Source organism: Perissodus microlepis, chromosome 19, assembly GCF_051167445.1.
Source record: "Perissodus microlepis isolate ML-2025 ecotype Zambia chromosome 19, ASM5116744v1, whole genome shotgun sequence".
NCBI lineage: Eukaryota > Metazoa > Chordata > Actinopteri > Cichliformes > Cichlidae > Perissodus > Perissodus microlepis.
The window spans coordinates 25,104,461-25,120,979 of NC_140479.1; the positions used below are offsets into that span (position 1 = coordinate 25,104,461).

Consider the following 16,519-nt stretch of genomic DNA (forward strand, 5'->3'; position numbering starts at 1 on the left):
CTAAACTATCTGCCGTTCTCTCTGTAACCCAGGTCCCACGTAGCTATGGTAAAGCTAGAGTATATAGTACAATGAGACTGGGCCAGGGTTCGTAGTGCTACTAATAATGATACTTGATACCCTCTAATTGAATTAATAAGGACCACCACAACTGTATTTTATACAAATTAAATCCCTCACCGGGTATTTATTTAGACAAAAAGAAATGAATAAAATAAACAGTTACTTTTATTAAATGAATTGAATTCAAATAAACAAACAAAAATACTGTAAATGTGACTACATGGATTATAAATAAAAGATTATCAAAACAAAATAACCCTTATTCTTATGTGCCAACTGTTATTTCCGTTACAACAGCTCACACCTTTAAAAGGGATGAATTTCAACCTTTGATAATAACTTAGATTACAGCTACACACCAAAACCAAATTTGTAACAGTGGGCCCACACACACACACACACACACACACACACTTTAACCTGTCCACACTACACCTGTGGCACGGTGCTTGTTGCAGGCCTGATTCGAAGTTCGGGTGCGGTGAGGCCTAAAACTGATGGCCGCTTCACTCAAACTGAGCAATAAACAAAATACGTGCACTTTAGTTCCAGTTAGTACTCACGAGTCCAATGAGTTTGTTAGTGGGGCAATCAGAAACGGGCAGTTAGTTCAGTAGTGAAGACAGTCAGGGGTGAGAAAACAGCAGGGTCCATCCGGGTAGAAACCTCTCTCTCCCTCTCCTTTCAGAGCGTCCCTCGGCTTCTAAACATATTAAAACACTTGAGCTACAATACCAAATGCTATCACATAACGATTTAGCATTAGCATGCTTTGACTGAAAATCACAGAGCTAAACATACAGCATGGCATCACAGCACATAACGCGGTAAGCTGCGCTAGTTAGCAAGCCGCTAGTTAGCATCACATATCACGCTATTTTATCACTATAACGAATAGTTACAGTACAAATGTCAAGGCACACAGTCTCATTTACCTCTTGCAGATCACAAATAAGTAATATCAGGACCACGGGTAGTCGACCTCAATGATACACTTAGATGCAAAATCCACACCACGTTTGCCTTACGACATCTCTCTCTTCGGACTTAGCTTCTGTGTCCGCTCCCACAGATTCACACAAACCTTACCACTCGTCCCGCCCCCATAGCAGAGAAGAATGACATTGACTGGCTCGTCAGCACAACAACCAATGACAATACAACATTGAGATAACCGACATTAGATGGGTAAATAAACTTAGGTTACACCCCAACATATTTATTCTGCACAGAAAATGATCTCTAAATCATGGAACCCTTTTAATTATTGGACTCTTAACTGTAAATGAAATACATTTGTACCAAAGCATATGATTTTTAAACCCTTTATCAACTATTTATATTTTAACCATTTTTTTATAACAGACTTTTTTCTTTATACTGCAAGCCTGAATAATTTCAGACAGGGCTACACCCTCCCCCTTCTAACCGTGTAGATGTCCTCATCACACCTTTGACTTCTCTTTAGCTTTACAGGGTGATGGTCTTCCTCACTCCCTAAGAACTTCTTCGATGTCTTAGAACGTTCCTTTGGTTCGCTGATGTCTGGAGGGTTCAATTTTAGTTGAATGACCATACCATGGTGCATGATGGTAACAGGCTCACAAGATGGGTGACCTGGCTTTTCATAGGTCAATCTCATGGGTGGTTTTGGTTTTCTCAGGGATTTTCGGGATGTGGAGAACTGTTCACTCTCATTTCTTGTACCTCTTTGAGAATTGTCACTTCGGGTTCTGTTTGAAAAGGGTGAACTTGTTTCCCGTTCCTCCTCTTGCTCTCCCATAGACTCATTTGTCTCTTGAGCATCATATTCCAGCATAGTAGGTGTATCATCTCCAGATGAGTTTTCACTTTCACTTTCTCCTACTGGTTGACTTTCTGCTGCTTCAAAATGTTCCTCCTCAGAAGTGTCATCCTCTTCCGAAGTCTGATGTGGCGTTGCCAGTTGTCTCCTGACCTCTTGCACGCCAAAACTTTGAGGATTATGGACAGCTTCAAACATTTCATCTGATGATGCTGTGTCACTTTCTTCAACTGGATCAGGCGGTTTAACTGCTTGACTTTTCTGGGCACGATGTGCTCTGGTTACGGGTCTCCTAATGTGTCCTGTGTCTTCCGATGGATTAGGCATCCTGACCATATAACCAATGGGCAACAGGTGGTCTCGATGGAGAGTTTTGAGTACACCTGGACCATGTTCTGGTTTTACCTTATAAACAGGCAGGTTAGGCAACTTCTCCACTACAACATACGGTGTAGATTTCCAACGATCCTGCAGTTTATGCTTGCCTTTTATTCCAACATTCTGAATGAGAACCCTGTCTCCCTTCTCCAAAGGCAGATCTCTCACGTGTTGGTCATAGTGTGCTTTGTTCTTCAGATGATTTTTTGTAGCTGCATTTGATGCGAGTTTGTATGCGTCCTGCAACTCTTTTCTCATCCGTGAAACATACTGTTGGTAGGAGGACTCACTTTCACCATTTGGCGAGATTCCAAAGCAGACGTCGATGGGCAGTCTAGCTTCTCTCCCGAACATGAGATAATAAGGTGAGTACCCTGTGGCATCACTCCTTGTACAATTGTACGCGTGTACCAGGTGGGTGATATGCTGGCTCCAACACTGTTTCTTTGCAGTGTCCATGGTACCGAGCATTGCTAGAAGGGTTCTGTTGAATCTTTCCGGTTGCGCATCACCTTGCGGGTGGTAGGGAGACGTTCGTGACTTCCGAATCCCCAACATGGACAAAAGCTCTTTAATCAGTCGACTCTCAAAGTCTCTGCCCTGATCAGAGTGTATTCGTGCCGGTAGACCGTAGTGCACAAAGTACTTCTCCCACAGGACTCTTGCAACGGTAATGGCTCTTTGATCTTTGGTAGGAAATGCCTGTGCATAACGTGTATAGTGATCTGTCACAACTAACACATTTGCAACACCTTTAGAATCGGGCTCTATCTGTAAGAAATCAATGCAGACCAAGTCTAGAGGGCCATTGCTTGTTATCTGATTCAAGGGCGAGGCACGCTGAGGGAGCGTCTTCCTGGAGATGCACCTCCCACAAGTGCGAATGTACTGCTCAATCTCAGCTGCCATACGAGGCCAGTAAAACCTCTCTTTAATCAGTTCTGTTGTTCGCTCTGCTCCCATGTGCCCACACTCATCATGCACAGACCTTAACACCATAGACCTGTATCTTGCTGGCAAGACAAGCTGCCGGCTTTGTTTTCCACACATTTTTTCTTTTACTCGGTAGAGTAATCCATCACTCAACTCCAATTTGCGACTTTCACGGAGGAGCATCACAGTCTCTGGCGAGTCAGTTTTAGAGCGAGCAAACCCTTTATTGCTCTTGATGGCTTTCTTCAATGGCCCAATGGTAGGGTCCATATCTTGTGATGTTTCAATGTCTTTCGGACTCAGCTGATCAAGGATGTTTACGCTGAGATTCACAGGAAATGCATAGGCTTCTGGTACTGCAGAGGCAGGAGCACCAAGTTGATCCACCAATCTGTCAGGTACAACTGCTCCTTCCCTGATGCAGGCTCGTTTACAGAGAGCTTTAATGCCAGCAGGCGGGATGGAAGTCCATTCTCCAACTTCCTCTTGGGCATACTGTCGGGACAGCAAGTCAGCATCAATGTTGTGGCGCCCAGGGCGGTACTGTATGGTGAAATCATACGTGGCGAGGGCAGCGAGCCAGCGATGCCCTACAGCACTGAGCTTAGCCGAGGTCAATACATACGTTAAGGGATTATTGTCAGTCCTGACAATGAACTTGGCACCATACAGGTAGTCGTGAAATTTATCCACGACGGCCCACTTTAATGCCAAGAATTCCAGTTGATGAACTGGATAGTTACGTTCTGAGTCTTTGAGCTTTCGACTTGCGAAAGCTACCGGCCTTAGGCCCTCAGGGTGTTCTTGGTTCAAGACAGCACCTAAACCATTCATGCTGGCGTCCACATGCAAAATGTATGTCTTGGTGGGGTCAGCGAATGCCAATACTGGAGCATTGATCAGACATTCACGGATCTGTTCAAAAGCAGCCTGGCAGGCTGGAGTCCATCGTTCCGCAAACGGCTCGGATGCTTTAAAATAGGTTTGGTTTGGGTCTACACTCTTCTTGGCTTTGGGGTCTTTCCAAGTGGGTGCATAACCCTTGGTGAGTTCTGACAAAGGACGGATAATGGCGGAGTAGTTAGCTATGAACCTCCGATAGTAACCACAAAATCCGAGGAAAGACTTGAGAGGTTTCAAGTGAGTGGGCACTTTCCAGTGTTTCACCACCTCAACCTTCACTGGATCGGTGGCTATTCCATTGGTGGATACAATGTGACCCACATACTTAACTTGAGGACGACAGAATTGGCATTTGTCAATGGAGACTTTCAAACCAATCTCCTCTAGTCTGTCCAACACCTTGAAGAGGCGTTGCTCATGCTCTTCAAGCGTTCTGCCAAAGACAATGATGTCGTCCAAGTACACAAGGGCTTCCAGAAGATGCATGTCCCCAACAGCCTTTTCCATTAAGCGTTGGAACGTTGCAGGAGCTCCAGTGATCCCTTGTGGCATGCGCTCAAATTGATAGAAGCCCAGGGGGCAAATAAATGCCGTCTTTTCCTTGTCCTCCTCAGCCATTTCTATCTGATAGTAGCCACTACGCAGATCTAGGACTGAGAACCATCGGCTGCCTGACAAGGAGTCCAAGGCTTCATCAATGCGTGGCATTGTATACTGATCAGGTGTAGTGCGGTTGTTCAGTGTTCTGTAATCAATACAGATTCTTATAGCCCCATTCTTTTTCCGCACAACAACAATTGGGGAGGCATATGGGCTACGGGACTCTGTTATAATGCCAGCAGCCAACAGCTGCTGTATGTGTCGCCTCACATCATCTATATCGGCTGGGGCTAGTCTCCTTGACCTCTCCCTGAAAGGTCTAGGGTCATGTAGACGAATGTGGTGTTCAACCCCTTTAGCCAAGCCAACGTCCCACTCATGCATTGAGAAGACATTTCTCCTCTCAGCTAACTTCTGCCGAAGTCTACTTTTCCACTCCTCGGGGATAGGGGAGTCCCCAAAATCGAAGAGGTTTGGATCAATTTTCTCAGTGGCAAGGTCAGAGGGTTGGACTGGGGTGACTGTATCCACGGCAAACATTTCAGCAATGACAGATCCCACTGGTATGGAGACTGTCTTGGTGGACTCATTTTGGAGGAGTACATTCAAGCTATTGCTGTCTATGCCAGCATCTGAGAGCACACCTGGCTGTACCAGCACGCCGGCAGGGAGTAACTGGGTAGAGGGTGCATCAATCAAGATAAGGTCTTTGGAGGGGGCACTGTGCCTGTCTACTTTACAGGTGGCATAGCAATTTGCTCCTGGGGCGATAGAGAGAGGGCAGGGCCCTTTCCATTTTATCTGTCCCAGCACATCAGTTTTTGGCAGTTGCTCCTGTGCCCTAATGGGGGCATACACAGACTGAATTCTCATGGAATGAGCTGTGTTCTGGTCACCTTTCATTTGCACCAAGTCCCATAGGCGGCGGAACAGAGACGTATTGGTGCCCACCAACACGGGGGTTTGTTGCTGGTTTTTCGGGTCAGGACAAATCAATGCGAGCACTTCTACTCGCCCGGAGACACCAGTGATCTCCTTGGTAAACTCCATCTCTACTACAACATAGCCTTTATAGGGATACTCTGTGTCAGCAAGTCCCCAGAGTCCCAAGCGAGAGAGAGGTTTTATGGGGACATCTGCCAAGTGTTGGTTATACCAGCTTTCAAAGATAATAGTCACATTAGACCCACTATCAATAAGAGCATCACAGGCCACATCATTGACTTTGACTGTGTGAATAAATGACGGGCCTACAAGACCCTCAGGCAGGCCTGTGTCAGTTTCTGGGACTTCAACCTTGTTGGTCCGAGCAACGCATTGCTCTTCTCCTGTAGGATTTGGGTCCTCCTTGTTAGGACCAGATACTCCTCGTACTAATCGTATGAGTTTTCTTATGACTTTCTGCGGGTTCTCAGGTGCAGTGCACCTTGTAGCTATGTGACCATTTTCTCCACACTTATAGCAGAAATATTCATCACTCTCTCTAGAAGATGATGCTTTGAAAGAAGCAGGCTTGGGGCAAGAAGCTGCTTTGTGTCTGCGAGACTGAGTTGAGTGTTCTTGTGGAAGGTCACTTGTAGACTTCACCGCCATCACACTCATTTTATGTTCTAGTGCTTTCACTTGCTTTCTGAGTGACCGTATTTCACTCTGCGAATCACTTTTCTGTTTTTGCTTCTCTGTTGAGGGTTTGAAAGTGCAATCAGACAGTGGTTGAATTCCTGAGTGGTTTCTTTCCTCTAACTGTGCTCTCAACTCTTGAATCTGAGCTTGCAGTTCACTCTGAGTGACCGCTTCAGACTCTCTCTCTTTTTCCACCTGAACTGTGCGAACCCTTTGGTGACACTTAGATGTGGTCTGGCTTTGTTTGGCTGCTTGGCGGCCTTCCTCTTCCATCACCTCTCTTAACAAGTTCAGGAATGAGGGAGGATTTTCCATTCGCTCCCTTATTTTCAACTGAAGCAACATAAGCTCAGAAGTGGATCCTTTAACTAACTGCTCTAACCGAGCTTTGTTAGCAGTGCTAACTGGTAAGCCACCTCCCTGGACTACTTTAACAAGAGACCTCTCTAATCTTCGCAGAAACTCAGACAGGTGCTCACCAGGCTGTTGGTGAAGGGCTCTGAATGACAGGTAGAGCTCCTCTGCGGACTCTACTCTGCCGAAAATGGTCTCTATGGCCTCTATGTAATCCTGGGAACTAGCATCAGGTTGAGTCAGACGCACGGCCTGAATGATCTCCAAGGCAGGCCCTTTGAGACTTTCCAGTATGCGTCTACGTTTTTCTTTATCGGAGCACTCACCTTCATCTACTAGAAGTGTCGCTTGCTCCAACCAGATATCCAAGACTTCTTCCCCAGCTGGGGTGGGAATGACCCCGGAAAATGTCCTTAGACGTCTATATGGATGGCTTTCAGGCTGTTTGTTTGTTCTGACTATTAACTCACCTACTGCACGGATGATGGCTTCAGAATTACCATCCACTTCCCCTCCGTGGGTGCGTAACCCTTGGATATCCTCTAAGGTTTTCCCTTCATTCTGCAGAAAAGTCAGTAACTTCCCCTCAAAGTCATCTGGCTGAGGTTCAATGTAGTGCACTGCTTTCCAGCCACTTCCACCACTTATTGGCATTATCTCTGGGGGGATTGTCATGGGGTTTATCTCCTCACGACACTCACACAACACCATTAATGACTGAAGTTGAGAGTTAAACATTTTTCCCTTAACTACTACTTTTCCCAAAGCTTTGATAGTCCCTGCTGTTTCTTCTATTTCATCTCTCGAAACACCTTCCGGTACCCCATACAATAGTAGAGCATGTTTCAAATCTATTGATTCCCCTTTGCACCAGTTGACCAACTCAAGTTGTGATGGTCTGCTCATTTGTTGTGTCATCATTGCTAGCTGGTCTTTTTTTTTTTTTTTTTTTTGTTGCACGTTTGACTACTTTAACAGTTGTGGGGTCGACTTGTTTTCCTCTTGGTCCAAAAATAAATTTAGTTTACTTTAGTTGACAATCCCAGCGGTGCCTCCATTTATGTAACCCAGGTCCCACGTAGCTATGGTAAAGCTAGAGTATATAGTACAATGAGACTGGGCCAGGGTTCGTAGTGCTACTAATAATGATACTTGATACCCTCTAATTGAATTAATAAGGACCACCACAACTGTATTTTATACAAATTAAATCCCTCACCGGGTATTTATTTAGACAAAAAGAAATGAATAAAATAAACAGTTACTTTTATTAAATGAATTGAATTCAAATAAACAAACAAAAATACTGTAAATGTGACTACATGGATTATAAATAAAAGATTATCAAAACAAAATAACCCTTATTCTTATGTGCCAACTGTTATTTCCGTTACAACAGCTCACACCTTTAAAAGGGATGAATTTCAACCTTTGATAATAACTTAGATTACAGCTACACACCAAAACCAAATTTGTAACAGTGGGCCCACACACACACACACACACACACACACACTTTAACCTGTCCACACTACACCTGTGGCACGGTGCTTGTTGCAGGCCTGATTCGAAGTTCGGGTGCGGTGAGGCCTAAAACTGATGGCCGCTTCACTCAAACTGAGCAATAAACAAAATACGTGCACTTTAGTTCCAGTTAGTACTCACGAGTCCAATGAGTTTGTTAGTGGGGCAATCAGAAACGGGCAGTTAGTTCAGTAGTGAAGACAGTCAGGGGTGAGAAAACAGCAGGGTCCATCCGGGTAGAAACCTCTCTCTCCCTCTCCTTTCAGAGCGTCCCTCGGCTTCTAAACATATTAAAACACTTGAGCTACAATACCAAATGCTATCACATAACGATTTAGCATTAGCATGCTTTGACTGAAAATCACAGAGCTAAACATACAGCATGGCATCACAGCACATAACGCGGTAAGCTGCGCTAGTTAGCAAGCCGCTAGTTAGCATCACATATCACGCTATTTTATCACTATAACGAATAGTTACAGTACAAATGTCAAGGCACACAGTCTCATTTACCTCTTGCAGATCACAAATAAGTAATATCAGGACCACGGGTAGTCGACCTCAATGATACACTTAGATGCAAAATCCACACCACGTTTGCCTTACGACATCTCTCTCTTCGGACTTAGCTTCTGTGTCCGCTCCCACAGATTCACACAAACCTTACCACTCGTCCCGCCCCCATAGCAGAGAAGAATGACATTGACTGGCTCGTCAGCACAACAACCAATGACAATACAACATTGAGATAACCGACATTAGATGGGTAAATAAACTTAGGTTACACCCCAACATATTTATTCTGCACAGAAAATGATCTCTAAATCATGGAACCCTTTTAATTATTGGACTCTTAACTGTAAATGAAATACATTTGTACCAAAGCATATGATTTTTAAACCCTTTATCAACTATTTATATTTTAACCATTTTTTTATAACAGACTTTTTTCTTTATACTGCAAGCCTGAATAATTTCAGACAGGGCTACATCTCTTATGCAGTGGAGCCAGCGGACTGTCAGGTTCTTCCCACGTCGTGTCGGGCTGGACCTTGATAAATGAAACATCAGCTGAAATCACCGAGATATGCAGTACCATGTAGGCAGCCCTTGAAGCTAATAATGCCCGACACACGGGTACCATAATTCATAATTAAGTGTCATAAAATATGTTTTATTCTGCACTCAGAGGCTCTTCTGTTAAGAATGTATTAGAAATGACAGCTTATTTTTTTTCCCAGCATGTGGGGGATGATGTCTTTTCAACAGACTCTCGGCTGATTTGCTATTCCCTCTCACACTCAATTTATCTCTGTTCCCATGCAGACAGCTATTAAAAAGAGTAAGCCTGTCAGTCACAGAGAGTAACCGGTCGTCATTTAGGTGCATCAGTGGCACTGTGGAGGTATGTAATAACGACAGGAGAGGTCTCAGTGTCTCACTCCAACTTTATTCACTGACTCTCAGAACCTCACATATAGTAAGCGCCAAAATCTCCACCCCAGCACTTCCCTTCAACTTGGGTGTGAGTGGAGCCACCTGGTGGTCCGCCACACATACCCCCCCCCTGAACACACAGTTAGGTCTCTATTCAGTCCAGGACCCTGGGCCTAAGCAAACGACCCGAACGACTGAACCTGGGAGGGAGAGAACAGGCAGAGGAAGGTCCATCCTGTGAACGAGGCTGGTGAAGGCGAGCAGGAAGGGCAGGAGGAGGCTCAAACGCCGGTGGTCCGGGGGTAGTCCTGGGGGGAAAACTGTCTGTCAACCCCATCGAAGGAGGGCGGCCACGGCGAGGGGCCTGGGCCGGCACTACATTACTGTCCGGAAGAACATGTGCAGGTTTAAGTCTGTCAACACACACAGTCTCCCTTCGACCCCCAAAATCCAAAACAAAATGTTTCTGGCCCGGTTCGATAACCCTGAATGGGCCGTCATACAGCGGCCGCAGCGGTGTCCTGTGGGCATCGTGCCTGACAAAAACAAACTTAGCAGTCTCTAAAGTCTTTGGAACAAAAGTGTCAGGCACGCAATGGTGCACCGGACCAGGAACCCGAAGCGAGTGCAAAAGTGGGTTGAGAGATAGCACCGATGGATCGAAGCAGGGAGGAGGATTTTCGGGCAAGAATTCTCCAGGCACGCGGAGGGGCTGACCAAACACTAGCTCAGCTGGGGAAGCGCCAAGATCCTCCTTAACCGCAGAGCGCAGCCCAAGCAAAACCCACGGGAGGCGGTCAACCCAATTGCCATCCTTTAAGGAGGCGCGAAAAGCAGCCTTAAGCGACCGGTGGAACCGTTCACACATCCCATTAGCTTGCGGGTTGTATGCGGTTGTGCGGTGGACTTTAGCCCCCAGTCCATCAGCCATGGCCGACCAAAGCTCGGAAACGAACTGGGGGCCTCTGTCTGATGTAATGTCCGCGGGTGGGCCGAAACGCGAGACCCAGGTTGACAAAAACGCCTTGGCCACCACTGCTGCGGTAGTGGACGCCAGGGGGACCGCCTCCGGCCACCTGGTGGTCCGGTCAACAACAGTCAAAAGGTGCGTAAAACCTTGTGACTGCGGCAGAGGACCCACCAGATCGACATGCACATGATCGAAACGTTTGCCGGGTATGAAGAACGGCTCCAGGGGCGCTTTGGTGTGTTTATGAACCTTCGCACGCTGGCAGGGAATGCACGCCGACGCCCATTCCTTAACAGATTTGCGAAGGCCTGGCCAAACAAATTTAGAGCTGACCAGTTTAACAGAGGCCCGGACCCCCGGATGAGAGAGAGCATGTACCGAGTCAAAAACTTGACGATGCCAGGAAACGGGTACCACTGGGCGAGGGCGGCCGGTGGAAACGTCACAGACGAGGAGGGGACCACCGTCCTGCACGGGTTTGTCCTCCAATATGAGGCCCGTCTGGGTGGATTTAAGCGCGAGAATGTCCGGGTCACCGCTCTGATCGGCAGCCATGGCGGAGTAGTCTATGCCGAGAAAGACGGGAGAAACCAGCGCACGGGACAAACAGTCAGCCACATGATTGGATTTACCAGCCACGTGCCGAATGTCCATGGTAAACTCAGAAATGGCTGCCAACTGGCGCTGCTGGCGTGCACTCCATGGATCAGAAACCTTGGACATGGCAAACGTCAAGGGTTTGTGGTCCACGTATGCGGTAAAGTGACGACCCTCGAGAAAAAAACGGAAATGACGAGTCGCCAGGTGGAGCGCCAGTAGCTCCCTGTCAAAAACGCTGTAATTGCGTTCGCTGTCACGCAGCGTACGGCTGAAAAAGGCGAGCGGTTGCCAGACACCCGAGATTCGCTGTTCCAGCACCGCACCCACCGCTATGTCCGACGCATCGGTGGTCAACGCAATCGACGCTGAGGGGGATGGGTGGGCCAGAAGGGCAGCATTAGCTAACGCTGACTTAGCATCAGAAAACGCTTGGATGCTTTCTGGAAACCAGTCAACGGAGTCATTAGCTTTCTTACCTTTTAACGCCCCATAAAGGGGCTTCAGCAGATGTGCCGCTCTGGGGAGAAAACGGTTGTAAAAATTTACCATCCCCAAAAATTCCTGCAGTGCCTTAACATTCATGGGAAGCGGAAATTCCGAAACAGCTCGGACTTTGTCAGGCAACGGAACCGCGCCCTCGGCGGAAATACGGTGCCCAAGGAAATCGAGAACCGGCAACCCAAACTGGCATTTAGACGGATTAATAATCAGTCCATGCTCCGCCAAACGCTGAAAAACCTGACGCAGATGGAACATGTGCTGCTCCTTCGAGCTGCTGGCCACCAGTATATCATCAAGGTATACAAAAACAAAGGGCAGCCCGCGCAAGACCGAGTCCATCAACCGCTGGAAGGTTTGGGCGGCATGCGCAGAAACTCGAAAAGGCCGAAAGGTGTAATTACGGCAGTTTTGGGGACATCCTCCGCGCGCACGGGAACCTGGTGATATCCCCGTACCAAATCGATCTTCGAAAAAACCAAGGTCCCCGCAAGATGGGCGGAAAAATCTTGGATGTGGGGAATGGGATAACGATCGTTCTCCGTGACATTATTAAGACGGCGGAAATCCCCACAAGGTCGCCACCGACCATCAGATTTAGGCACCATGTGTAACGGGGAAGCCCAGGCACTATTCGAACGCTGCACGATGCCCAGACGCTCCATGGTGGCAAATTCTTCCCGAGCGACAGCCAGTTTGGCAGGGTCGAGGCAGCGCGCGCGCGCGAACACCGGGGGCCCTACTGTAGTTATGTAATGCTCCACCCCATGCTTCGTCACCGTGCTCGAGAAAGTGGGGACAGTGAGTGAGGGAAACTCAGAAAGCAAACACTGAAAAACGTCACCCGAATCTACTGAGTTAGCATGCACCACGGGCTGAGCACCCCGAGTCAAACAGGGTAATGAGGAAAATGACACAGCATCAATTAAACGTCTGTTAGCAACATCAACCAGCAGTCCGTGAGCACAAAGAAAATCAGCGCCTATTATAGGCACAGAGCTAGCAGCAACAACAAAGTTCCACTGAAAGTCACGGTCATGAAAGCAAACAGTCACCAACCTTTCACCGAAGGTTTTGATGGGTGAGCCATTAGCCGCTGTTAGCAATGGCCCGCAGCCCTCAGCTAGCATGTCCGAGCCAGCCGGGGGAAGAAGGCTCTTCTGTGAGCCGGAGTCCACCAGGAAACGCCTCCCCGAGCGTGAGTCCTCTAAGAAAAGCAGCCTTTCCTTGTTGCCAGCGGTCGCGGCTGCTACAGAGCGCTGACATGCCCGTTTCCCTGGGTCTGGAAACTGCAAGGCGGGAGACAGCGCCGTGCCTTCGCTCCAAAACGCTGGTGATAAAAGCAAAGCCCTTTTCCGCGGTGCCGCGGTGCCGCGGTGCCGCCGTGCAGCGATTCCGGCCACCGTGGACGAGTCGGAGGGCCCCTGGAGCATCGGTGAGGGGGCGGGGGAAAACGCTGGTGAGTCCTGAACAATCGCCTGGACGCCGAAACTCCTGGTAGCCAGGAGGATGCGATCTGCCTCTTCCGCAAGGGAGCGGTAATCCTTCGTGGCCAATAGCGGGGAGTTGGCAAGGCCAGCGCGCACTGGAGCCGGCAGCTGTCGGAGAAAGAGGTGGGTGAATAGAAATCCTCCGTCATCCGCGCCCAGCAAGGACAGCATGCTCTCCATGAGCTCGAGAGTGGTGCCGTCGCCCAGGCCCGCGAAGGAAAGGAGTTTCTCGGCCCGCTCAGCATCAGAGAGAGAGTAACGCCGCAGCAACAGCGCCTTGAGGGCGGCGTACTTGCCTTGGGCTGGGGGTCCCGGAGGAGAGTCATCACGCGGCGGGTTGACAGCGGGTCAAGTGAGGCTACCACATGGTGGTATTTAGTATCGTCGGCTGAAACTCCACGAAGAGCAAACTGAGCTTCTACGTGCACGAACCATGAAGGAGGATCGTGAAGCCAAAAATCCAGCAATTTAAGCGCCACAGCAAACGCAGCCATTGGCGGAGGTGAAAGTCCGGCGGCAGCCGATGCTTCCAGGCCGGAGCTGGCTTCGTTGTCGAGCCTTAGCATGTTCGCTTTTGGGGTCACCAATGTGGAGGTATGTAATAACGACAGGAGAGGTCTCAGTGTCTCACTCCAACTTTATTCACTGACTCTCAGAACCTCACATATAGTAAGCGCCAAAATCTCCACCCCAGCACTTCCCTTCAACTTGGGTGTGAGTGGAGCCACCTGGTGGTCCGCCACAGCACCACTGATTTTAAAGGATATCAAACAGGCCAAGATATTACAGTTCCTAGAGGGGAAATTTGGATATTTCAGTTCAAGAAAAAGTACACTACAAAAAAAAAAACATAAAGGATTTTTTTTTTTTATCAGACAATAGATTCAAATCAATTAAAGTTGTGGGATAGTGATCTGGTCATTAAAACAGGTGGTTTTAAAGGTTAGGCCACTGGAAGTTTTTCTTTCCTCATCCTCCTTTCTGACTGTTTTTTCACTAGTTTTAGGTTTGACTAGGGTCAGTGTCACTACTGTTAGCATGAGGTGATACCTGGACCCTACAGAGGTTGCGCAGGTAGTCCAACTTTTAACTTTTTTAGACTAGGCTTTCAAACTTTATTTCACCTTCCTCTAGTTACTGTACTTATACCTCTTAGATATAGCGATACAAGATGGATAATGCACTTTTTAAAACTTCTGGAACCAGCTCCTTCATCTATTCGAGAGCGGAGCTGCTGGCACTAAGAACAAAGGGACAGACCGGCATGCGACACAACATCCCGGCTGAGATAAAGAGGAGCTACAGAGGCTGCAAAGCTGGAGCGAGGAGAGCGGATCACCGGAGGCGATTCAAACCATCAATCCCGACAGTGATAATGGGCAACGTGAACTCGCTACCGAATAAAATGGACGAACTGTGTGCTCTGATCAACCACCGACTATACCGTGAGTGCAGTTTGTTTATCTTCACGGAGACGTGGCTAACCGAGCTAACGCCACAGGCTAACGTAGACCTATGCGGTTTCACATCCGTGAGAGCCGATAGGGACACGCAGGCCAGCGGAAAAAGCAGGGGTGGGGGACTCATTGTCTACGTTAACAACAGATACTGCAACCCCGGCCACGTCTCCGTTAAAGTTTCGGTATGCCGTCCGGACCTGGAGCTGCTAGCTGTCAGCTTGCGGCCATATTATCTACCTCGGGAGTTCAGTCACGTGATCTGTGTGTGTGTTTACATCCCTCCGAGGGCCGACGCAGCAGCTGCCTGTGAGCAAATACACACAGTTACAGCAAGACTTCAGACACAAAACCCAGAGGCTTTCATCATTATATCTGGAGACTTTAATCATGCCACACTGGATTCTACTCTGGCTGCTTTTCACCAGTTTGTGAATTGTCCCACAAGGAGCAACAGGACAATTGACCTACTGTATGCCAATGTGAGAGATGCATACAGAGCCACCCCCCTCCCCCCACTAGGGAAGTCAGACCACAACCTGGTTTACCTACAGCCACAATACACACCCCTCGTCCAAAGGCAGCCTGTCACAACACGCTCCATCAGGAGATGGACCCCAGAAAAGGAGGATGTTCTGAGAGACTGCTATGACACCACAGACTGGGATGTGCTTCTGAGCCCACATGGTGAGGACATAGAGGGGGCGACACACTGTCTTACAGACTACCTCAACTTTTGTGTGGACACGGTCGCCCCTGCTAAGACGGTACGGTGTTACCCTAATAACAAACCGTGGGTAACACAGGAAGTCAAAGCTGTCCTCAACATGAAGAAGAAGGCTTTCAGGAGCAAAGTGAAGGAGGAGATGAAAGCAGCACAGCGGGAGGTGAAACGCTGCCTGAGGGAAGCAAAGGACACCTACAGGAGGAAGGTGGAGCAGAAGTTGGAGAGGAACAATATGAGGGAGGTCTGGAATGGTGTGAAAACCATCACGGGCCACAACACCAAGAAAAGCACAGTGGGGGGGGACTGTGGAGAAGGCAAACGAACTCAACAACTTCTTCAACAGGTTTGACCAGCCCACAACCCCCCCACCCTCACCCTCACCTTTACTACAGAGCCCTCTCCCCACTCTCCTTCCTCCCTCACTCCCCCCCCTTCCTGACACTATGATGACACCCCCCTCCTCCAATCCCTCTCTCAACAGCAAGACATCTTCCCCCCCCTCCTTCCAATCATCTCCCAGTGTCACAGTGGATCAGGTCAGGAGACAACTGAGGAAGCTTTGCCCCAGAAAGGCAGCAGATCCAGACAAGGTGTGTCCGAGGATGCTAAAGGCGTGTGCTGCTGAACTTGGGGAGCCGCTACAACGAGTCTTCAATCTCAGTCTGCGACTGGGGAGAGTGCCCGCCCTATGGAAGACATCCTGCATCGTCCCGGTCCCCAAAAGGAACCGGCCCAATGAGCTGAATGACTTCCGACCGGTGGCACTGACGTCACATCTTATGAAGACTCTAGAGCAGCTCTTCCTCAACCTCCTCCGACCACAGGTACAACATGCCCAGGACCCACTACAGTTCGCCTACAAGACGGGTGTCGGAGTGGAGGATGCCATCCTGTACCTCCTACACAGAGCCCACTCACACCTGGATGGGGGAAAAGGCACGGTCAGGATCCTGTTTCTTGACTTTTCCAGTGCCTTTAATACCATCCGGCCCTGTATGCTTCAGGAAAAACTGAACAGGATGGAGGTGGACCCCTGCCTGGTCGCTTGGATCTCCGACTACCTCACCGACAGGCCACAGTACGTCAGGCTGAAGGACATCACGTCTGACACTGTGGTCAGCAGCACAGGAGCACCACAGGGAACTGTGCTGTCCCCAC

General features: G+C 48.5%; 2 protein-coding genes across 3 annotated transcripts in view; one reads left to right on the forward strand and one right to left on the reverse strand.

Annotated features, from left to right (window-relative positions):
* The window catches only part of eml1 (EMAP like 1), a 70,403-nt gene that overhangs the window by 6,564 nt on the left and 47,320 nt on the right, over window positions 1-16,519 (forward strand). The gene's annotated exons all lie outside the window — the stretch shown is intronic.
* Window positions 41-9,148, reverse strand: LOC146366092 (uncharacterized). Of its 2 annotated transcripts, XR_014798639.1 has the most exons (3): window positions 8,696-9,148; window positions 999-8,463; window positions 41-766 (listed from the first exon to the last, which is right to left on the reverse strand). XR_014798639.1 is itself a non-coding variant. In XM_084915213.1 (2 exons), exon 2 carries the CDS (start codon window positions 7,577-7,579, stop codon window positions 1,472-1,474), a length of 6,108 nt encoding a protein of 2,035 aa, XP_084771339.1. In that variant the 5' UTR covers window positions 7,580-8,463; window positions 8,696-9,148; the 3' UTR covers window positions 41-1,471. The 2 variants fall into 2 exon arrangements, 1 of the variants encoding a protein (XP_084771339.1); XM_084915213.1 differs by having other exon boundaries at window positions 41-8,463.

What these genes read in the sequence shown, in the direction of transcription:
- LOC146366092 (XM_084915213.1), bottom strand. Translation starts at nt 7,579, where the DNA reads ATGATGACACAACAAATGAGCAGACCATCACAACTTGAGTTGGTCAAC.